Source organism: Phasianus colchicus, chromosome 1 (genome assembly GCF_987193195.1).
Source record: "Phasianus colchicus chromosome 1, bPhaCol1.hap1.1, whole genome shotgun sequence".
Lineage (NCBI taxonomy): Eukaryota > Metazoa > Chordata > Aves > Galliformes > Phasianidae > Phasianus > Phasianus colchicus.
Genome location: NC_143436.1, coordinates 147,395,932 through 147,419,887, shown reverse-complemented (window position 1 = coordinate 147,419,887; position 23,956 = coordinate 147,395,932). Strand labels below are relative to the sequence as shown.

Below are 23,956 nucleotides of genomic sequence, written 5' to 3'. Positions count from 1 at the left end.
AGCACGTCTGTAACAAAATCCAGTTACAGACAGTTAAACTGACATACCTAAGGCTGTCACTACACAGAAACAAGAGTTAAGTATGTAATCCACTAGCTGAGAAGAAAGGCAATAAGGAAGTTATTTGCATAACAGAAGAATCTTTGATGGATTGTCTATAAAATGCTAGCATTTCACATAATAATAAGCAGGGTCCAAACTAACATTCAGTCCCGCCAAGCTACATACTTGTGGATTCTAGACGTTTAATATCTCTTGAAGTGTCTAAGAAATATCGTCGAAGAAAAATGAAAAGAATAAATAGTGGAATTAAGGGAATGAGTATCCAAGGAATCACTGCCACAGCCACAGCTACCACACCAAAAATCTGTAGAAGAGTCTGCAACACAATAGAAACAAAATAAAAAATCATTTGCCAGAAGAATTTAATTTAGAACAAGTATAAAAACTGTTTAACACAATTGAGACACTTAAACATTTAAACAAAACTACCAAATTTTAGAGCAGACACATTGTGTAACATATGAGCTACATTTATTTTTGAAAGAGCTTGAAGACTTTATAGTAACACCTAAATTGACCAATTGTGCAGTTTATGGCTTTCTTATGTATTCTTTATTCTTTAAGAAATATCTTTATAAAATTAATGACTGAACACAATCATCCTACTTTATGGCCTGTTCTTTGACTGCTGTCACAAAATGATAATTTAGCAATGAAACAGACAACTAATCTTTGATGAACCCAATCTATATGGTGAATCAGCTACATTTTTTTCACTCCAGGTGAAAAGACAGACTGCTGAAAGACTGACTTTCAGTTAAAAAAAATCGACAGCTGGAAGACTGACTTGCAAGATTTGTAACCCATCTGTATAAAAATCAGGCAACAGAAATTCTAGCTCCACACTAAATTCCTGTATTATATTTACTTAAGAATTCTTTAGAGGTGGCAGTATTTCCCATACTGCTTCTACTTCAAAGACAATGTGGAAGCCACCCTCATCATCACATACTATGCATAAGTAAATTCTGGCAAAAATGTGTTAGTGACCATTGGATCTTGAGGATGTCTGTCTTGCAGCTAAAAGGTTTCTGTCCCTTTATTTATGCATCCAGTCAAAAAAAAATTAAGCAACAGAACAGCTCAGGCTGGATAGCAGATAGCTACCAGGTTTTTCAAATACTTTCAGTGGAATTGTCAATGAAACAGTGGATTTCCTGTCATGCTTCTGGTAGCCTCCCCACACCATACAGTCAAAACTGAACACAACTGTTTCCCCTACGTTGGTGCTTTTTTGTAGCTTTTCTGACTCTCCCCTATTTTCACCTGACCAAAAAGTAAACCCACTTTTTGGTTAAGCATAATGACTGCATGAGTCAGCACAATTTAGGCTCCAGCATTAGGTGAGATCTTAGCTGATGATAGAAGGCTTATCAGCAGAAAAGCCTTCAATCTCAGAGATCCTGAAAGCATGCTACAAGGTCATAATAAATCTATTAAGGAAAATAGCTATCAGGTATGAATTGGATAGGAGCTCTGAAGAAAGTTGAATTACTACTCCACTGCTCATCTGTGGGTGCAGTTATTAATGGCATCGTGTTGTTTGACCTTCTAGATAGACAGAGTAGATTGCAAAGGTTTTACCTAGATTTCATCATGGGGAGGTACAGTGGCAGCGAGAGTGCGTGGTATTTCACTTGGATCAATTACACAAATGGTTATGTCAGCACTAAACAAAACAAAGCACCTGACTCCTCACCACTGATGCCATCAGCCCTTCCCAACATGTTCTACTTCTCCAGCATTCTTTAAAATCCCACTGGCATATTTAGTTTTCGTTGTGAAGAAGGGATGAGAAGGGAAATAAAGACTTGTGTCTCAAATTTTCTCTTGCCTAGTCCCCAATATTATTCCTTGTCTTTGCTAAGCCATCAGCCATCCACACACTACCTAATTTCCGAAGCCTCCCTCAACTCCATCCTCAGTGGTAAATAGAGACTGAATCAGTTCCTTTCCTTGGACAATCTGGTCCCAAACGTGCTTGATACACTTCCTGCCTTCCCCATCTCCCTCTGTCACCTTTGCTGGCCTACCAGTTAAACTGCATGATTCCTAGGCAGTGACAAGAGAACAGCATGTGAAGTAATTGGCTCCTCATACTATGAGCTGCAAACAAAGTGAAACAATGAGGAAAGCTGCTTCAAAGAATAGAATTACAAAGAAAATGAAACATCTCTTTAAAAAAAGAAAACAATTGGAAAAAAATCCACAAAACTGAAGTTCTAGTGATAATAATCTATAATGCACTGCAAAGTGCTGGTTGGGGTGGGAGTAGGATCTATTAGAATCCAGCTCATGTAAACAAAGCCTTGCTGCAACGAGAATACAGGGAAGGAAAAGATGGTTAGGATGACTAAAGTAAAAATCTGGCACCGCCTTCGGAAGGAATTTTAGATGAGCCTGCACCACCTTATCATTATAAAAATTTATGATAGGGTGGATCAGTCATGTGTGTTGTTTTTTTGGAAAACCAAACTTGCATATAAATTAACTCCTAATGAAGAAGTCTGAAAGCCAGACACAACTACTTGCAGACTGTAATCAAGCAGGTACTGTGTGAGGTAAGGCAAGGGTTCTAGTTCCTGAGTTTCACAACAGATAACCAACCCCTTCAGCTGAAGGCTGCCTGAACTTCTAGTAGATGCATAGCATGCAAGCAGAAGGATCTAGGATAATCAGCAGGCTGCTGATAATGATAATGTGAGCAGTCAGACTGCTCTCTTCTCTAGAGAGGAGCAATGACCTATGCAATCATTTGGCAGGACTAGGTATCTAGGCCTTGTCTGGTAGAACCAGCTTACGGTTGGAAATCCTATCAAAAAGCTAAGCACAATAGAAAACTACATTACACAAACAAAATACAGCCCATAAAAATCAGCAAAATTTATCATATTTCTTAATTTCAGCATTTTGAAGTCTTTTGTAATGCTGTGCACAAAACAGCTGCCAATATTTTTTTTAAAAAAGGAGCTGATTAATTACATTTTATTGCTATCTGCACAGTACTGAAAATAATACCATCTTATATTAGAGACAACAGATGCAGAGGTTACCAGGACTCAAAAGTCCTGGATGCAAGGCAAGATCAAATTGATTTGTTTACAAATTGAGCCATATTGTCCAGTGTCCACATTCAAACTTGTTTCAGTTTCCCTGGACAAGGAATCGTCATCCACTCACAGACCTGTTCTTAGACCGCATATTCTATCCTTAGAAATACAGAATATAGAAAATACAGAAAAATCAAATTCTGTTTCTGTTGGGACCATCCCATTGCTTGCAAGTATCGTGAAGGGCTTCCCTCATGCTCTGATTAGTCACACTATTCACTGAAGCTTATTTTTCCTTAAGAAAGCTCATCCTACTGCAGTTCTCAGTAGAGCAAGCATAGTCTCCTAAAAGCCTCTAGGGAAGTAAGTACTCAGATCAGTGTATTCATGTGCAAAACCCGTGCCTTCCCTTCATCTTCTGATGATCTACATATTCATAATTCTTACAGGTACTAGGAGTGATATCTTGGAGTTTCTGTCTCAAAAAGGTTTTGATGTAGAACAAGGTTTTTCTGTGCTCTAACCACGTAACAGAAAAGCATTTAAAGTGACATGACAAAACAGTAAGAAAAGAGTCATTTAAATCTGAAAAAACATGAGAATAACAAATCGCAAGCTAAAGCCTTTCCCTCTGTTGCAGAAATGACACCATTTATATAATGTTAGAAACCTTATGACAAGTTGTAAGCCATTTGAAGACACTCATTAAAATACATTAGTAAAATTTTGAAAGCTTTAAGATGCCTCACAAGAATGTCCTCTGTTCTATCCACTGACTGCTTCCATTCCAATGCTCAGTATTTCCATACTTGGTCAAGCACTTTGAGAAAGGCATAAGCATTCACGTAGATGTTCAGAATTGCTCAGGTCTGCTGGCACCTTGGCTCCAGTGGTTTGTACCCCTACTTCTTACAGTCCTTTTTCTCCTCATGTAAGCACAATTTTTTTTTTATTATTTTTTTTTTTTAAATGTAGTTTACAATTTACTTCAGCATATTTGTAAAACATGCAGTTAAGGAGTATCATGCAGTTGTATGACTGTTCTACTGACTAGCGTGACATGGGAAGCCTTTATCAGCATGGATTTGACAGCTGTGAATAGTACTGGGCCTACCTACTCCCACAGGATCCATATCATTCTGCACTTGCAGCAGGCGTGCGTGTAGGATCTCTAATGGGCAAGTGGAACCGAAGAGATGGCATGTGAGACTCATAAACCTGAATGTAGGAGTCCATATGCAAGCTACACAGCTCCTGTCCCATTTGTCTGAGCTTAGAAAGAGACAGAGCTGATGGCTAAGAGGATACCTAGCGACTCAGCAGTTGAGCATTTCTCGAGAGCCCTCTAACTGCAGTGCCAAGGTGCCCACTGCCTGCAGCTCTCTAAGCACCTATGGTCCAGCAAGAAGATATCTGCATTCTGACGACTGAACCTGATGTCAAATCCCAAGAACTGCAGGAATTCAATAATGGTTTTACCATTATATTTGATCAGAAGTCAAAATATACCTCCTGAAACAACAAAAAGCACTTCCAGGGATTTTATCAGCTCACAGATATGAAGCCATACTAATGTAATAACAGCAATTATGCATGTTCTGGATTTCAAATCCACAACTTTAACTGCATTAACATAGGGCACTCTCAGTCAGGCTCAGCTGTATCTGAAGCCAAGCCAGGCCAAGAAACTACAAAATCCCACTCTGTTCATACATGCTTGGCATCACCTTTCCTCCTTCTCCTCCCCTTCCCTGACTAAAATTATTTCCTCGTTGGCTCTGACGAGTAACTGCATGCACAATCAATCCCTAATCACTTTTGATGTTTTCCTTTTCCTATCTCTTTTTCCTAACATGCTTTCTCAAACCAGACTGTCTGGCCCAAGTGTCATGCAGCTCTGTTAAAGCCCAGCTGTACAAACAACTGCTTGTACTGGAACACCAAGGACTGAGGTTCCTTGGTGAGGAGACATTGCCATGAGCAGATCAGAGAGACACATAACTTCCCTTGGACCAGCTGCATCCAGTGTGGCATCACCAACTACACTGTAGATTTATTTATTTTTTCTTTATTACTTAAAAAAAACAAAACAAAACAGAAAAGATCCAGATAGAAACCCACTCAGATAAAGTGACTGGAGCTGAGGTGTGTAGATGTGTTTTTAAAAAACTACTTGTTGAATAAAATGCATGGGTTTTCTTTTAGAACTGATTTTAAAAGGTAGAAATATGATTGTTTACATTATTGCTTGCACCAAAACATCAGCAAGAGATTTGTCTTCAGTGAAGAAGCAAGACTTATGTACAACATTTTTTCTCTTGTAACTCCAACATTTGAAAGACATCTCAGACAGAGTTCTTTTCTGAAATAGTGACAGAAACCCTTGACAGGATGACAGCCCTCAGTCAGAGTTAATTTAATTTTAGGAAAATGTACATCCACAAGAAAATTCAGGAACATAAAGAGAAGATAAGACAAACAAAGCTCTGAGAGTGGAAAAAAAGGCATAGTTGGGCAAGAAATTAGAATAAAGTGATTGAAATAAAAAAATAAGAACTAAATACTGTTAGCTACAAAAGCTTTAAAAACAGCAAGCTCACATTATCTTATACAAGCTGCTCTCTTCTCCTCAGAATTTTGCTATGAGCAATAAGACAATGAATTTATGTGACTAAATCCACATCACTGTAAGTGGTCTGAACGTGTCTGTCAGATATAGCATGGAAACGTATCTGAGATTACCAGTCACATCTTTAATGCTAGTACCTTCTGTTTTTTCTGGTCTCTATCAGACTGTCTTTCTAGATCACTGTCCTCCCGAGTGAACAAGCATATACTCAGCTTCTTGGTTTTCTCTGCCACCACCATTCTCATTCATTTTCCATAGCATGCATTTTGCCATTAAGTGAGAAGCCTTAACATTTCAGATCGTGACAAGTTTACTCCAATTGTTCTTTAACAAGTGACCTTATAATAAAAGGGATTTTCTTTAACACATTGACACTGCTGTCATGTTGTTGTATTAAACGAGCATCCTATCATCTCTCATCTCTTTAACCCACGAGAAGGGTTAAAATAGTCTTTCTGGCACTCTGCGCCAATACTTTACGCAGGTCTCAGCTCCAGCAGCAAGTCTCAAAAATCACAGTTCATACACTGCCTGAGACTTCCAGATACTGAAGTTTTGAAAACAGATGCACAATCAAGCTCCAGCCCTTCTGATTTGGTCAGACACACAAAGTACTTGTTTATTAACGCTTTGCATGAAATAACAACTTCATACAGCGGTTATTTTCTTTTTAACAATAAATTATCCTCACTTCAGTAAGTAGTTGTCAGGGTCTTTTGGCCGTGGCAGGAATTTACAGCTAATAAAGATTTTCCACGAAAACACAAGCTTTTATCAGAGTCAAAGCCACAGTCTCTACTTCTGCATCTCTACATGCAGTTCCTGTTCATAACCACTATACACAGAAACTGCTGCCTCCTATACTGACCTGTTCAGCAAAAAGGATGGAGCAAATATGTATTTTTGTAACTGTCTGTGCACAAGCTGTTTTTCTATTTATGAGCAGTAGAAACTCCAGATTAGAAACTCTAACCTGATCTTTTGAAATGTTCTGCTACTGCACTTTGTGCCCACCAAGCACTTCTGCATAGAAGTACTCTCAAGTGATTTGAGCAAGCAAGGCATGGCTTTGAAGTGAGGACCTGTAAGACAGTTCTTCTTGAAATCAATAGGGAGTTAGTTAGCATTACTCTGATCTCCTTATAAAAAAGATTTCTCTCCTCTTACTAACCAAATGGTAATACATTTTGTCCTGTGCTAGGTTTGTTTTTTATTCCTTAAGTGTCCCCAGTCCCTGACCATACTCTCACACTGTTCTTTTCCCAAGGAAGAACTGTACACGCACAAAATACTTCTCCCACAAACTAAAGAGCCAGTGACAAATATGATGAATCTTCCTCTGAAACACCCCTGATGTCAAGCACAATTGTATGTGGTATTCTGAAGAAACAGCAATAACCATAAAGAGTCAAGAATATGCATATACACGCTTTATTTTCTCAGCTTCTCACACCAGAATCTGCCTGAAATAATACTGAAAAATGACTGGCACCAGGCAACCTCTCAGAGTTTCTCCTCAGAATGTGGAAAACATCCCATTAGCTTAGAGATTTTGTGATCTGGATGTAAAATAGGGAGTCTAACACCCCGTGTTTCCTGAATAACACCAGCAAATGTGGTCACTTTCTTGGCTCTTCCATTAGCTTCAAGGTTCCCAGTGCATTTTCATTAACTCCTCTGCCAATCCCTGCCACCAAATGGGTTATTTTTTAAAAAAGGAAATTAAAGAATGGCTGGGCAACTTTTGATCCTCAACTACTTCTCAGAATCCATTCCTTGCCCAGCTACATTAGTCCAATACAGTTCTACTGAGCACAGACCCTGACAAAATCAAAATATTTAATTCAGCAACGAGTACTTTTTTTTTTTTCAGTTCTACTACAAATTGTACATTTCCTATTTCATTCTTTGCTCATATGTTTAGTACTTCAACAGCAGAGACTGCCTGACCAGTACGTATTGATCTTACTCTGCTCACAATCCTTCTAAAAGGCCTTTTTTCCATGGAGGGACACATACATAGAGAGCAAAATAAAAAATTATCAAATATCTTACTGCTTTCAGAATAACAGATTGCAGATCTCACATGTCAACAGTTAATGCTGCAAACAAATGGATAAAAAGAACCAGGAAATGAAAGGCAATTTTGACACCTCCAATACAAACTATATGGATTTCTCTGCCCTAGGCTTCTTGCCCCAAATGCCAGAGCAGCCCCCTAAGCTCCCCAGGAATACTTAATTTTCCACTTTGTGACCTTTTCTGCTCAAAGCTTGGCTAAAAGTCAATTCAATTCAATTTCAGTGATTTTAAAAGCTTTGTGCAACATTTGAACTGTGGGCTCTTCTGAGGAATACGAGCTCTTCAGTAACACAGCTCTTCAGCCTCACTTCAGTTCCAAGCTTATAAACAATTTACTGTTTGTTCTTACAATTTAAAATACAGTATTTATCTACTTACTTTTTGGTGGAATTAAGTCTTTTCATTTCTGCATGTTTCACAGTGGCCTCTCTGCCCCAATTAAGCCAAAACTATGAAAAATAAAAAGGACTACAGTACCAACTATCCTAAGAAATAAATTACCTTCTAGTAGTAACTTTTCTGGTTACCTTCTTTCGTAGCAGATATGCAAAAAATGCTTTTTCGCCTGTCTTAGAGTTTTGTTTTCCCAAATTCTCCAGAGCTTTGCAACTCTCACATAAAATACTATTTTCCTACTCGAAATAAACTCTTTACTCATAATTCTTCAGAACAACATGCTGCTTTGCAGTCCCTCAGTTCCAGGACACCTAACAGTGGCTTGATACGTTCAGCACCTACACTTTAATTCATCCTCACAGGCCTCTGAACACCATCACATTTCCTTGAGTTCAGTCATTCTATGCTGGTGCATGTAAGAAAGCAAAAAGAAACTTCGTCCTATGATTATTTACTGTGATAAGTGCATGCCGTTCATAATTTATTACATTTACTCTTCATCAGGAAGGCCTTTTACTTATGGCAAATTATCAACACACCACAGCAAATAACTGATACCAAGTGAGTCCCCAAGTTCAGACTTCTGTGAGTAAGAAAACTGAAAATTCCTTCTTATGTTAAGCGATGCATGGACAACTTCATAAATTGGATACCAAAGCCAGCAAATTCTCAGTTTCAGAAAGATCTAAAACCTTTATTTTAGCATGAAATGAGTGACTTTCATAATGAGAGCTCTGCCTTGTTCAAACATTAGGCTGATTTCAAAATCCAATGTGAAAAAAAACAGAAGGCAAAGAAGACTGAGGGAAACAACTGTGGAAGAAAATGCAACCACTCAGCACTCTATTCTTCCACAGTGTGGGAACAGCTATTGTCTAGCTCTTGAAAAACATTATACTGACATACAACTTTTTACAATTTCAAGAGTGCAACCCAAATTAATAAAAAATTTTAAATGATATAAAGCTGTTATGTAATATAAGACAAAGAGATAACAAGCTTCACAAAGCCATTTGACGTTCAGTTCCCCACTGAACTCATCTTTGGCTGCCCACACTGAAGTCTCTGTGTCTCAAAGAAGGAACTCATCTGGAGTTTTCAAATGAGATATAGAGTTCCCCACAGCCAGATCACAGCTTCAGATCTTATGAAAAGCATGAAAAAATTCTTATGTTCTGCATGAGATGTACACATAATCCTGGCAGCACATTTTTATGAGATGCAGTCTCTTTTGCTAGAGATAATTCCTTGTCTCACATGTTTGTTTTGGGCATAAATATGCATCGTGATTTAACACACACACACACACCACTTATATGGCTTAGTAATTCAAATAACCTCAAAGTTTTCCCTTCTCTCCTGAATCAAAAGTAAAATCTCCAGTCCTTTTGCCAAACAGTGAAATCCTACTTTGTTTGTAAGCACACATCCTATCTACACCATATCAGTAGTTAAAGGCAATCTAGAAGATTTGTACTTATCACCATTCTGAACAGGATTGTTACACTCTATGACTGACAGCAGAATTAAAAGATTTCTAGCTACCGTGAGTGTAAGAAATGTTAATGATCTTTGGAAGTCTTCAAAAATAACAATGTTTGAGCTACAGATGTGAAAGGGCAGAACAATGCTTAAAAAAAAAACAACAGGTAAAAAAGTATAAATAATAATAAAAATTCTCACTTGGGCACCTAAAGCAAAAGTAATACATGTAGATTTTTTTTTTTAAATATAAGTTCACTTATGTTGGAGTACTTCTTTGCTACCTTTCAGTGTAAAAAAAGCAAACAAGGAAACACTTCTAACAGATACAAAGAGCCCAGATGAACAGAATCTCTCTGAAATTTGCATCAGTTAACATCAGAAAAATAAGTAAAGGAGAAGAGCTTCCAGATTACACAGAACTGGAGCACATCAGTGGACTTCCACAAAACTGCTCTGCTTTACAGTTATAGCTGAAAATGTAAATGAGAGTACACCCATAAAGAACACAGAGATGGTAAAGACACACAAGGAAGACAAGAAGACAGTGAAACAATTTTTTTCAATATTATTTTTTTTCCTATGTTAAACAAAGGGTTGCATCCTCAAATTTTATTAATACAGTCAATACTAAGTAATTATAAACCCTAAAATATTTTCAAAGTTACATTATATTCCCACACCAATTAGTTTCGTTACTGAAATGATATCTGTTGCCTTGACACTAATACATAGAGAATGATGTGTGCACACAATTGTTCTAAAAATTATACATATCAATGTAAATAGGAAAAAAAAATGAGGTGAGAAAAAGGATTTGGACTGATTTCATACAGCTGCTCTAGTGAGAACAGACCCGTAGCTTTCCCTAGAGAACTGAGGTCTGTGTAAGTGGGAAACCACCTATGCAGATATGAACAATGAGAGTATCTATGCAGTTCATGTCATGCAAGAGACTTATCTTCAAAATTCCAAGAAATATGATGATGGGGCCAACATAAAGACCAGCCATACCTTTGGCATAGACGATCCCCAATGCTGGTCATCATCAAGAAGACTAATTGGCTGCTGGGATTTAACAATCAAGGCATTCAGCAACCAAGCAACAAAAGGTCAGTGAAGGATTGCATTATTCAGTCAAGTGGCTGTGCTAAACTCGCAGCTCCTGTATGTTGGTACTGGAGATACCAGTGCAAGCCATGTCTCATTCTTCTTCCCCACCCCTTAAAATGATATGGGCACAATGTGGGGTTTTTTTTAGCATTGTAATATTTAATTTCATTTGAAGACAAAAGAATAAATGCAAAATGGAAAGTATATACGAGTATCAAGTGGCTATATCAAAAATTAAAGTTGGCTTTCTGCAATGTTAATTTCATCCCTTACTGAAATTAGAGTTCAAAAGTAACCAATGAAAAAAATAAACAGTTCTATTATTTTTCTATTTTCCTTTTAGTTTTAATTGGCCTTTCGTTATGTACAGCAGATGCACTGTAGCATACATCTTTGAATTTTAGTTTCACAGAGAAAGTACAGTGAGATTTCAGCAGTCAACAAATAACTTGCTTTAAAAAAACAAAAAAACAAAGGAAAAGAAACTTCTTTACTATTTAAACCTCATCACACAGAGCCTTGGGATAAAATCATCATACAAAACTATTAGGATTCACTAGAAGGGAAACCCAAAGGTATCTCCAAGATACAGGACTGCTCTGTGTACCATGCTATAAAGAACTTGTGGATATTTAACACAGATTCAATCACTGGTTGTTTTTTTGGTTTTTTTTGTCACAACATATTTAGTGATTATATTTTGCAAATGCAGAAGCAAATGCACAAAGAACTATTCTTTAATGAGCACAAGCACCTCCTGAAACCATCTCACATGCATACATACAAAACCTAACTAAACTGAAAGAAAACAAACCAAACCCACCTCCCCCTAAAAAAAAAAAAAACCAACAAAAAAACCCCACCTCTCACAGGAATCACAAAATAACAAAGTCATTGTTAAACTAAAAGATACTGGAATTCCTTTTACACACTTTCCCTGACACAATAAATCTTCACACAATAAAATGCAAGGGTCAGTGGTACCGAAACAAGTAACGGCAGTTCCACTCTTTTGCACATATGAAACCAAGTGACCCAAGCTATTATTCCAGTCTGAGGCACTTTTTGTTCCTAATATCCAGATGCAGCAGCTTTTTCTTTCCCCCCTTTTCTTTCCTTTTTTTTTTAATAAAAAAAAATAAATGACTGTGGACACCTCCTTCACATTTTCCTTTTCTTCAGCATTTTCACTTCATAAAGCTGCAGTCAATGTGTTTTGTGTGTGGTGAGAAGGGAATGGCACATTCAGTGGTGGTCTCAGCCACAGCCTACATTGGTGGCTCAAGTAGTCTCAGGATTAGGTCTTTGTGTGTGATGAAAGGATATGAAAAGTCAGTTATTTAAACGCAGTCAAGCTGTTGATTTTGGGGAGGAAAAAGGTTTTGCAATTCAGTTTTCCTCAATAAATCACTGCCCTTTTCCAAGGACAGCTGCAGATAGTTCACATGTTCACAGTGTTCTCCAAAACCAAAACAAATCATGATTTTTTCCCCCCAGTTCAACACGGGAAGAAATCAAAATTAAGGCGCCATTGCACGAAGTTACTTAAATTCACTAGAAACTGAAGCAGAAAATCATCTTTGTTAAAAGGCAATGAGATTACTGAAGAAATGGTAAGAAAGTACAGGAAGAAAGAACAACTCTTTAAAATTTATCTTTAAAATGAACAGAAGAGCAGAAGTTTAATATATACTTCAGCGTCCAATAAATATTCTGCTTATAGACACAATTTGCAGTTAACAGCATATGACCTTGTGCACTCAGCCTGCATTGATGAAGACCACATATCAAAGATGTTTAGCCTCTACAGATCCATCACAAATGAAAGCTCAGGTACCGAAAAGAAACCTTTCATGAGCCCCCAAAAATGCAGCATCCACACTACCAGCTACTTAGGAATATTTGGGCTAACGTGCATAAAATACTATTGAATAGATTGGATTTCTAGTACTTTCTCGCAAAATTACTTTATTTTTATTATTTTAACCATGATATTTCAGATTCTAAGTCCCACTCATATCACTGAAACCTGCATCAACAGGCAGGAGGCTGAAGGCAGGAGGAGGAACAACAGCTGGTTAAAACACCACAACATCAGCTGGTATTTTCAGAGAATAAGAAAATTAAGTCACAAAATCCCAGTCATTTTAAATGGTATTTGACTTCAGTTCAAAATTTCTTCCTTTCGACTTATAAATAAGATGACCAAGTTCATATCAAACAAAGAATGCATTTCTGCAATTATTTATATTTGGGTTGCTCTTGGAGGCTGCTGTCAGGCCTGCCTTCTGATTAAACTAAGAAACATATAAATAAAGCATACAGATCTAAATGAAGTAGGTACTTAAATCCTCTTAGAAGAATTTAATGCACTGTAATGACCCTTACATAAGCAGTGACATACCTGAAGAGACTGCAGGATATGTAAAAATACGTAACTTGGAGAAGGAAAAAGAAAGGGAGATGGAGAACTGAGGCTGAGGAGGTTTACAGCACTGAAGTGAGGGGTTAAAAATACACAAGTTCATTAGCAAAAATACATCACCATGGCCAAAAAGTTCATTTGGCCTTTTCACTATCTGAATCAAGCTATAAAAAATTAACATCTGATTTTACAAATATATTCCATGCTATATTTAGTAGAAATAAAAACTGTTGTAAAAAACATAGCACTGCTTCTTAATTTTCATAAAGAAGAGGTGGTTCAGAAACTTACAGCCAACCAGAATCCAGATCTTTTAGCAGGAAAGCAGAGCGTACAATTTATTTTCTATGTTAATGAGTTCTGAATTGGACCATAAACATACCACTTAAGATATCTCAGTTAAATTACATAACCTCTCTTTGGTTTCTTCTCTGTTTATATGCTTTGCGCTACTCATTGAGCGCTGTTCAACTGCTACAGAGTTACACACACCATAAAAGTGTTTTCATAAAGGAGGCTTACTCTTGATTTATAAATCTTCTGAATGTGGTATTTTCTATGAATGGATAGTCAACTGCACGGACAGGACATTTTCTATTAGCTGTTAATGTCCTAAGTTATGATGAAAAAATGAGTGCCTCCTCATAGTAAGGACTGCTTTGTGCCCATCTCTCTAAAGACAGGCATGCTATATTCTGGTGCACTTAAACCCAAAGGAGGGAAGCTATAGACAGAGTGAGAGTTGCTGCTTTGGGAGCTATTGCAAAGCAGCATTCCCAAAATCTAACTGGGTTTTCAGAAAAATATACGAGACCTATAACATATTTCTGAGCTTGCCACAAACCTATTTTTTCTTTAACAACTAAATATACAGTAACCACCCACTGACTTGAACATGACTGACTGCTTTTTCTTCATTAATCTAATGGAAGATGCAAAAAATTTACTTCCTTTAAGGAATTAATTTTCATGCAGTATAGCTGTCTAGACTAATCATGCTCATTATGACTGCAGTGCAGTGTAAAAATCTTGTTAGGGACTCAAAAACAACATTATCAACTTATAGCATTGTCTTAAAGTCTGTATTTAGTGTAATTATGACATTCTTAAAAATAGTATATTTAAATTATTAATTTGTAGGTACTGAAATGGGTTTGTATTGTAGCTTTTGAGTGCCCAATTAAAATATGTTTATTTATATATAAATTATACACTCACTTGCCAATAGAGTAAAGGGCTGCAATGCTTCACAATGATCCTAGTAATAACTCAGAAAAAAGAGCACTTCTTCAATGCAAATCCGCTCAAGAAAAGCTTCTATGCACAAAGTAAGATGAACCAGTTACTGCATTGTTTATTAAGTTTCACTTGATTCCTCCTGACAACCATTTAAACAATGAATGTTGGGAAATGTCTCTCAGAGAATCAGCGACAATGGCTGGGATCAGAGCTTTTATATTTAGTTAATACTGTTTTTAGAAAGGAGAAAATATTTCTTCCTGAAGGGATTATAGGAGGTCTTATAAAAGACACCTGCAAACAAAGCAAGCGACAAAAGATCTCTATCATAATTGATAACAGTTATCCTTTGTACAGATCTGCGCTTCTTCAGAAATAAATATCATATCTTTGCTATTGAATTTCAAAAGACATCAACTAATCAACGAGCTTGCTGATCAAGAATAAGAAGTTTTAGAAAACCCGACAAGAAGGAAGTGCTTATGTCTAATGGATAGCAGCCTATTATTAAACAACAGCAAGTTCCTAAGTTTTCTTCTCTGATAACAAAGGGTACAGGCAAGCTTTCAGACTGTATTCATGTAGTAGTGTACTGAACATACAACATCTTTGCTTTTGTTTTTGTTTTGAAAAAGAAAAGTTTTTGCTTAAAATGCAAAATTCTGTATTTTAACTTTTCCTTCCTCCCTTTTTTTTCTTCCTATTTTTGACAACTTCTTAGTAGCCTTGTTAAAAAAAAAAACTAAACAGTGTGAGGGGAAACGTTTATAACGTGCAGTTTACACTACAAGCTTTGAAGAAGAAAGCCATCACATATAAAGCTTCTACACCTTTATCACAGATCAGTTATATCCAAACATGTACTGCCTGGACTATGTGTACACTGGTCAAATAACTGGGCTTTCCAATTCCCCAGTTCTCATGTACTTTGCATATAGGTTACCTCCTTCCCCAGCTTGTCTTTGAAACAAAGCAGTTGTCTCTCTCAGAATAAAAACTGTGTCATTCTCAAGACAATTTGCTTCAGGGTCTGCTCCCAAAAGGAAATATGGACAAGACCACACCAGCTTTGGGTCCCTTCTGTTTACATGGAGTTCTCTAGCATTTTCCCAGCAAATTTTGCATCCTCAGACAACCCCACATGCCTTAAAACCACATGCCAGGGCATGCAAAACACCCACTCAGTTTCTTGTTATAAACACATCACGCAAGTGGGCTGCAACACAACCCTCACGCTATTATACATGCACAGAAATAAGGAAAAAGGTTAAGCTTTTTATCTCAAGATTTAAGGCCCAGAGGATGCTCTGGCCAACAGTGGTGTGTAGTACACACGTTGTCCAGTCTGCTGTAAAGAAGACAAATGTGTGCAAACACAAACTCTTCTGCTCTGCATGGTCTAAGGGCCAAGGACTTCTATGCAGAAAAAATGTTTTTGACTTTGTGGAAGTAACCCCTATGTTAAAAGAGAAGAGGATAAGGGTTGCACAGCAGCCTGATGCCTGATCTTCCAGCCAAAAGGAAAGGCACTTATGTATTGTCCCAGGAGAGCTGAAATAAAGTATAATATTTTGTCTAAATGATTGTTAATGAGCCTGAAGAAAATTTGGAATCTTTGTAAACTGTAGAAAATGGGTAGTTAAAAATGTTGATATTTCATTTTCAGGAAATAATTTATCAAGGCTTTAACACAGGAATTTGAAGTCTTAATACTTACTATGAGCAACTCTCTTAACTTATACACACACACACACACATGCACAAAACTACCCAAGAACAAAATAGCAATTTGCTTTAATTGCAAGGTGAAGCACATTGCCCTCCTTTCTTCCCCAAAATAGTATGACGCACTATAAAGCTTGAAAAACAACTGCATATTTCAATTCTAAGAGCTTAACTATGAGCAGGATAGCTCTTTGGAACCTTTTGCTTTTTTTTCCCCTGCTCTTGAGTTCAGCATTAACAATGTAATTAGTCTGCTTTTATGAACCTGAAATGTCTTTGGCTTAATTTTAAAGAAATCAAAGCAAAGTTGAAATCCTGATTGAGAGAGGAAGAAAAGTTAGCAATCACACCTTAATAAACATTTCTGATTGAAATATTACAGGGCTGATCCAGTAAGTGGATCCAGAAGATCCACTAAGCCATTTCTTTTGTCTAGCTTTCATGACTCTGCCTGTTCTGTGATTCAAGTTACTTTGATATAGTACAATCAATCCTTTTGTTGCTTTATGCTTTCCATGGAGTTTTATAAGGAGGATTAACAGAAACTGCAACAGAAAAATTACCTTGGTGTCATATATAATCCTTTCATCATCACTGAAATCTCAGTGCTTTGTCCATCTTTTTTTGTCTGTAGTAACTTATTTCACTTGTTCCTATTAAGGCTATTATATTCACCTTATTACTACTAATCTTTTCTTTGTAAATAGCCACACCTATTTTAATCCAAAATGGTGTGGTAAGCATTTGATTCTTTGTGGAAGTAGACACATAATTAGGTTAATCTGTGCTATCTTTTCATGTGAGTTGATTGTTTCTTTACTATGGACATATTTCTTATAACAGCAATAAGCTTGCCAGATTGCTTGGAGGCAAATCAGGAGCAATTTACCAAGCATGTAGCTACTATGAGCTGAAATCCTGACATAATAGCAAGCTGTGTATAGCCACTCCTACCTGCCAGTTATTACTCATGTTAGTTTTTTACTGACACACTGAATTTCAACCACACCTTTCTTTCACAAACAAGCACTTTCCTTAAACTAAACTACGTCTGTAATAAATAGTTTAAATAGTTCATTTTCATTGAAGCCAACAGGAATCTAAATTCAGACTGCAGCGTAGAAGCAAATGAATTACCTGCACAAAATCCAAAAATGTCAATGGAAGCAAGTCGTCCAGATGGCCAATATCTTTTGAGAAACGATTTAAGATTCTTCCTACAGAAGTTGAGTTGGAAAAGAAAAAGGAAAAGAAAAAAGGTAAATATTGTTCCTTAAAAGATATAAATACCTTAAACTATACTTAACAGTCAAATAGAAGCAGCTAGTATCTAAAAAGACACCAACTAAAACAACCACGGAAGAGCTTTTACAACCAGTGCAATGTATCTTGAGAAGAATGCTTTTTAAGAAATGCTTTTATTCAAACACAAAAGATTTACTACAAAGCTGATGTTGTTTTTTTCTGGCAGTTTAGGCAGTTAGTTCAATAGAACGTAACAGGTGAAACTTTATATATTCAGTCTGTGCACATAAAGGGGATTGAAGCAAAGGCACCCTAATACAAGTTTCATCAAGTAACATCAGCCAGAATCTGCTTCTGGCCTTGAGTGAAACTCACTAGTGCATGCATGTCTTAGATAGATCACAGCTGATCTAACTGATCCTTTTTAGTATTTCTGTTCTCACCCCTCCTTTGTGAATCCAAACAGCAGGCACTTCTGAAATAAAATTTAAGGTGGATTTCTGTTTGTGTAGCTTTACGTTTAGATTTATTCAACACCTTGGCAACACTGCTCTTCATTAAAACGAATAAAACAATTTTTAATCTGCTGTCACTGAAGCATTTACACTCTTCTATTTTCCCAAGTTCTACATGAGTGAAAAAAAATCAGTAAGAGCAATAGTTCTTTAATAATTGAAGTCACAACACTGCCACCCATAAGTGGATTAGTATCTTTCTCTATTAATTGATACCTCGACTCTACAGGAAAGAAACTAAGCTAAGGATGGGAATCTGTCTGTTATAGGGTGTGTAATGCCCATACATGCATTCACATTGCTTTTTTATCTACGTATATCTTGATTCAATTATTACTTCTAACTGGTACAAACACATTCTCTGCATTGGCAACAAAAGACTTTTTTTCCCTTTTCAAAGGAGCTCATTAAACTGAAAGTAGTTAAGTTTTAAGTTTCCATGGAGTGCACTGGAGACATAATTCAGAGATAACGGCATAAACAGAAGCAACTTCTGTAGCAACCATCATTCTATTTTTCAGTTCATGGCCGTTTCAGAATTACAGATTTTGTTGCGTAACACTGATTTCTTTTTGAAAGGAATTTTCGTTCCACACCAACCAATATGCAAAACCCTCCTCAGGGCTGGGATATGACTCCAAAGATTCTGTTGGCAAACAGCTTGTTCTGCAGTACTCCAGTCCAAAGGCAGTTATGTCAAACAACCACTTAGCATGAACCTATTCTGGTACGCTGCACATGCAGAGAAAGGGTAAACAGCGGCAGAAGATTCGGTAAAATATATTTCATAATATTTCTACTAGAAAAGGCAGCTAGTGATTTCACTTAGTTCATGATGGGATAGATCCATTAGAAGGAACTCCACGAAAACTTTTTCAAGTTTCCTTTTCCTCTGTCTTCCTTATATTGGGATTTTGCCCATGGAAGAGTATGCACACCCTGCACACAAGCTTGAAATAAGACTTTTTAACATCTCTAAACATTGCATTCCAGGATATTTCCCAAAGATCCAAAACTTCATTGGTCATTATCCAAAGAGGTGAAATAGTTCCTTTGGGCAGAGCTTTCCTTAGCAGCCTTTCTCAGAGAGCAGATGAGAGAAAGAACACAGCACAGTGGTTGGACTCAGGATACTGTCTTTCTTTCTCCATCTTTGGCTCTCGTCTCCTGAGCTACCTTGTTTAATGTTACAGAGCAAAGGGCAGAGAAAAGGGAGGTAGCAGCACCCAGCCCCTTGGTGAAACACCATCAGGGGTGCTGACAACAGCCTGGCCCTGTCCCACAGCCTGGAATCTGTGTCCAAATTCAGTCTTACAATCTTCCTACACCTTTTAAACATGAATAAGTTTTATGTGCCATGGTTATGAAGGAGTCATACAGACTATCAGCTGCTCTGCAAAGAATGTCTAACACAGATGCTGATTGCAGCTGCCACGTTGCTGGCCACAAGGTTGTGGGGGCTATCCCAAAGACATGGCACAGGTTGGGTTATTACCAGCATCCCCAGGAACCAAGCAGTGCCTACCTCACCCCCATGCTGTGACCTGTGGAAGAGCATATCCTGACTTGTTCCTAGAAAAGTGCTGTGTTCATGCTTGATTTGGATGCTGAGGACAAGTCCTTAAGGGCTAGAGGAGAGAAACCAGCATAAAATGCTCACCGACTGTCAGAAGCATTTAACTCTTTTGTAGCTTCAGTTCCAACAGGATCCTGGAGTTCAGTTCTCATTTTTTTTCCCTGCCTTAGATTTCTATTGAAGAATGGCCAATTAAAGTTCCTCAAGGAGGAACTCTGAAGAGGTTGAGTTTGGGTTTGGGCAATTTTTTTTGGAAGCTGTGACCATTCTCAACAATTTCCTGAAGTTTCATTTTTGCAACTAAGAATTTCAGACTGCAAGCATGATACAGATCCATATCAGTGCTTCTAGCTGATAAGAAAGCAACACAGATATAAATGAGAAGTGCCTAATGCTTGCATTCATCCTTAACACCAGGGGAGGTTGTGACAACGTTCTCTTTTACAGCAACACCTGGTGAAGCTGTTTGAGGAATACAGTCACAATATTCCTCTGGTCTTCCCTCTCTTCCATATATCCACTAACAACCAATTACTCAAGTGAGTAATTAAGTTGCTCATTAATTGCCAAAACTGTATTTTTGGTAATTGCCTTTAAGGACTGTTACATTTAACAATTTCATTCAGTGCTTCCACAGACTACGTTTTGACAGAGCTACAAGCTGCCACTAGGAAAGTGGAAATTACTCTGACGTTATCAATAAAACATGAAAACATCTTTTAATCTGCCTAATCCTCTTTAAAATGTAAACACAGTAATTCTGTAAAATGACGAACTAAAATACGAGCGAGCAGAAGAAATGGTATATAAAAGATGTAACTTGAGAACAGCGGAACCTTTTACAGTCCACCTCCTACAATTACAGCAATTTAAACACCGGGGACATGATTCAGCTGGTTCACAAATAAGTACTGAGGTGAATCTCTGGCAGCAGAATGCTATTGCCTTAGAATTTTTAAGTTACTGGAAAAAAGTTGTCCATGGTCTATTTAGTGTTTGCATATAGTAATTCCAGAAAACAGCACCTGAAGTCATTAAGATTAAAAAAATGCCCTGCTTCTTGCTAAGAGGTCTGTTTCTCTCATAATGCTGCTGTTATTCCAGTGACTTTGAAAAGGAAGAAACACAGTTCTATTTTTGTGATGCTGGTTTTCAGTAATATTACCCTGTTGACTGCGTAAGAGAAGACACAGGCCCTGAAGATTTATTTCAGATCCTGTTCATAAAGATAGAACTGAACTGGCATTTTATTCAGTGTGTTCAGCACAGAAGGCGGCTTTGGTAACCCACTAAAGCAAGCAAATTCCAGCACCAGATAGCAGAGAGCAGTGTAGCTCCAAGCAGAAGTGCGATACTTTGGAAACATCCACAAAATGCCCTGTAGCCATCATGATGTTGCACTGAGAACGATTGCTAAATTTACAAGGATGTCTGCAAGTAAATGAGGTCTATTTTGCAAGGTATGGAGAAACAACTGTCTCTAGTTATGGGAAGCACAGCAAATCAGTGGCTTAGTTATGCATTATTAACCATGCAAGAGAAAACCTTACAGATATGAAAATAACAGTAGTCATTTTCAGTCAAGATTCAAAATGCTTACAGTTATTACCACAGTTTCTACCTGCATTTGCAAAGCTAGCTTTTAGAGATGGCTCTTTAGACTAAAGAAACTGTTGCACCTGCTATTCTGGAAGGAGAAGGTTTGTAAAACATATACTAAAACAAAATACAATTTAACCTCCAAAGCTTCTAACATCCTGCTCTTCCAAATTCAGACTATCAACATCACCATACAAGACCTAACACTCAAAAAAGACAACATACGTCGTGAGCATTTCTGTGATACAGATAGATGCTGAGAGACTGTAGTTGTTACATCTAATCAGTTCAGTTCACAAAAACCTTCCAGCTCACCTAATGCTTGTCCCTTTTATTGATATCACTGAAATTCAGTTTAAGTTTCGAAAGGAAAAAGGAAAAACTAAATACAGAACTTGCAAGGCAATTGAAATTTCATGAAAAGGCTACAGAAAAAAAAAACTCTTGAAAACAACAGCACAAGAACCGAGCATGCTGATGTTACAACAGCACCCAAATTTGCAAATACAATCTGGTACTTTAATCATTCTCAAGCTCCCACTTAGCGTGCTGTGTCAGTAGTGAGCTGCAGAAGGGAACGTGCTCTTTTCAACAATTCCATGTTTGTTTTTACATCAAGTAACTTAATCAGAACACACACTGTTGTTAAATTTTCTCCTTAGTCATTAAATAGCTATTCAATGCCAATTAATCATAGTTAAATAAAAGTCTGTCACCAAAGTGCTATGTACACATCTGAGACTATTTAATGGTCAAATACTTGGCAGTATCAAAGTTAAATAATGATTCATTAAACCTCCTCCACTACACAATGGTTAGGCTAAACTTGAAGTGAAAGAATCAAACTCTTTTGTTCTCCATGAAAAAGGCATCTAACCTCAGAATGTGATACTTTTTACTTACAAACTCTGTAGCTTGCTTTAATTGCACGAATCAGAATGTGTTCAGGTGCGACAGACTCACTTTGCTTCTGCAGGTGCTTACTGATACTTTGGAATTGATGTTCGAACCTATCATCCAAATAATGAAAACACTTGACAGCGTACCACACCTACTTAAAATGTTTATACATACTTTATGATGAAAGAAATATAATCCAAACTGAATCAACACTTGTGATGTAAACACCAGAAAAAGATACTTTTTTTTTTTTAAAATAAGAAATGAGGATCTTCCACAGGACCAACCAAATGCCACCAATAGCATTCAGTATTGCACAACGTCAATTCCAAGGGTCAAGGACTCCAAGAGCTGCTGTACATTATTTCTAAATGTATTTGGCATTTCTAGTATCCTTTGTTGGCCACTGCATTCACTGAAATATTTCTCTGTAACAGAATAAAGCAGACACAGATTTTACATGCCTTGCAAAGAGCTTACTCTTTCTACCCACTCCCTTCACCATACATTGCAGAAATATTTTGTTAGTCCTCTAGTCCACTGATTGGCTTCTTCAGAAAATATAGATTTTAAGGAGAAGGGCCTTCTAGGGACAGAAGCTTTTGCTCCTTGTATGTGTGTGTGTGTGTGTGTGTGCCCACACAGCTATGCACACTTAGAACTTCTTCCTCCACTCTTACAAATGAGGCTAATCCTCGATCTGGGCAATTTTAAATACCTCCCACTTTAGTTGAATACATTTTATTAATAAATGCTGCTTTACTTAATCTAAACAACTCCATTGCAACTGGAGTAACTATAATTTTCACATACAAGAACACTGCACTTACTGGAGGAAAAAGTCTTCAAAATCCCTTTAGCAGTGAAGACATGGATGTCCCCCCATCACTTGGTCTTCGTGAAGAAAAAGTAACGAATTAAACAACATCATATCCCACTCCCCACTGCAAGCTAGTAGAAACTTGTCTGAAAGCAAGTTGTACCGTTAGGAATTGATTCAGTAAGCCACTTAATCATATACGTAGAAATAATGAAAGCAACCTTAAGTGCAGCTGCACATTTGCCCCAAGCCAGTTGTGCCACAGAAACATTCTCCTGGTTTAAGACAACTTTAATTTGGAGGAACTCCACTTTGCTGCAACCCGCTTTCATCAGCAAGGAGAAAGCCCTGCACATCACATTCTGCTGACAGTATGCTCCAGGTCCTGATGGAAAGAGGATGCAGAGCATAGGCACGAGCATGGTGACCATGTTACTGCACTGTCATCATTCAGTGTCATTATTCCTGGGGAAATGCACCATGACAGACCACACTGAAGTTTCTGACAAGGTGAGCTACAGGTAAAGGTGTTAACTTCCCCTAAAGAGAAAAGTAATCTACTTTAACAGTCCAAATTACAGATTATAAAGCCAAAGTAATTTTCTACAAACACGTGGCAGTAAAATAATGCTCAGACACTGCCTGAGCATGTAATAACATAATAACATAATACTCAAAGGTGAAAATAAAAGGAATAACTGCGCAGAACTGGCTATGCTTAAACATACATCCATTCAGCTACACTGAACAATTTTTCCCTTTCTGTCAGTGGCATAAATCGACAGCTCCACACACACTGTGCTGTGAAGCTATGGCATTCTGTGACTGCTAGGTCTGTGCCCATGCTCACTTCTCTCTCACTCACACACACACACACACAAACACACATGGAAAAAAATACTGTGGCTACAAGCAGCCTTCCATTCGATCAAAGCTGTGACAAAAGTGGATTGTCCATATCAAATGTTGGCAGCAAGCAGACATTACATCAACCTTGTAAAATACAACTATGAAATCAACAAAGTAATTAAAGATGGATTACTGTCTTTGAAAGGAATTGTAAGTTTGTGAAATATTTCTTCAGAAAGAAATCTGGA

At 37.4% G+C, this 23,956-nt stretch overlaps 1 protein-coding gene across 1 annotated transcript in view; it reads right to left on the bottom strand.

Annotated features, from left to right (window-relative positions):
* ABCC4 (ATP binding cassette subfamily C member 4 (PEL blood group)) overlaps positions 1 to 23,956 on the bottom strand; it is a 155,426-nt gene that overhangs the window by 49,802 nt on the left and 81,668 nt on the right. Inside the window, exons 20-21 of the mRNA XM_031610616.2 lie at positions 17,342 to 17,421; positions 229 to 379 (exon numbers count right to left, since the gene is read on the bottom strand). Coding sequence (XP_031466476.2) covers positions 229 to 379; positions 17,342 to 17,421 — 231 coding nt within the window. The remainder of the gene's footprint in view (positions 1 to 228; positions 380 to 17,341; positions 17,422 to 23,956) is intronic.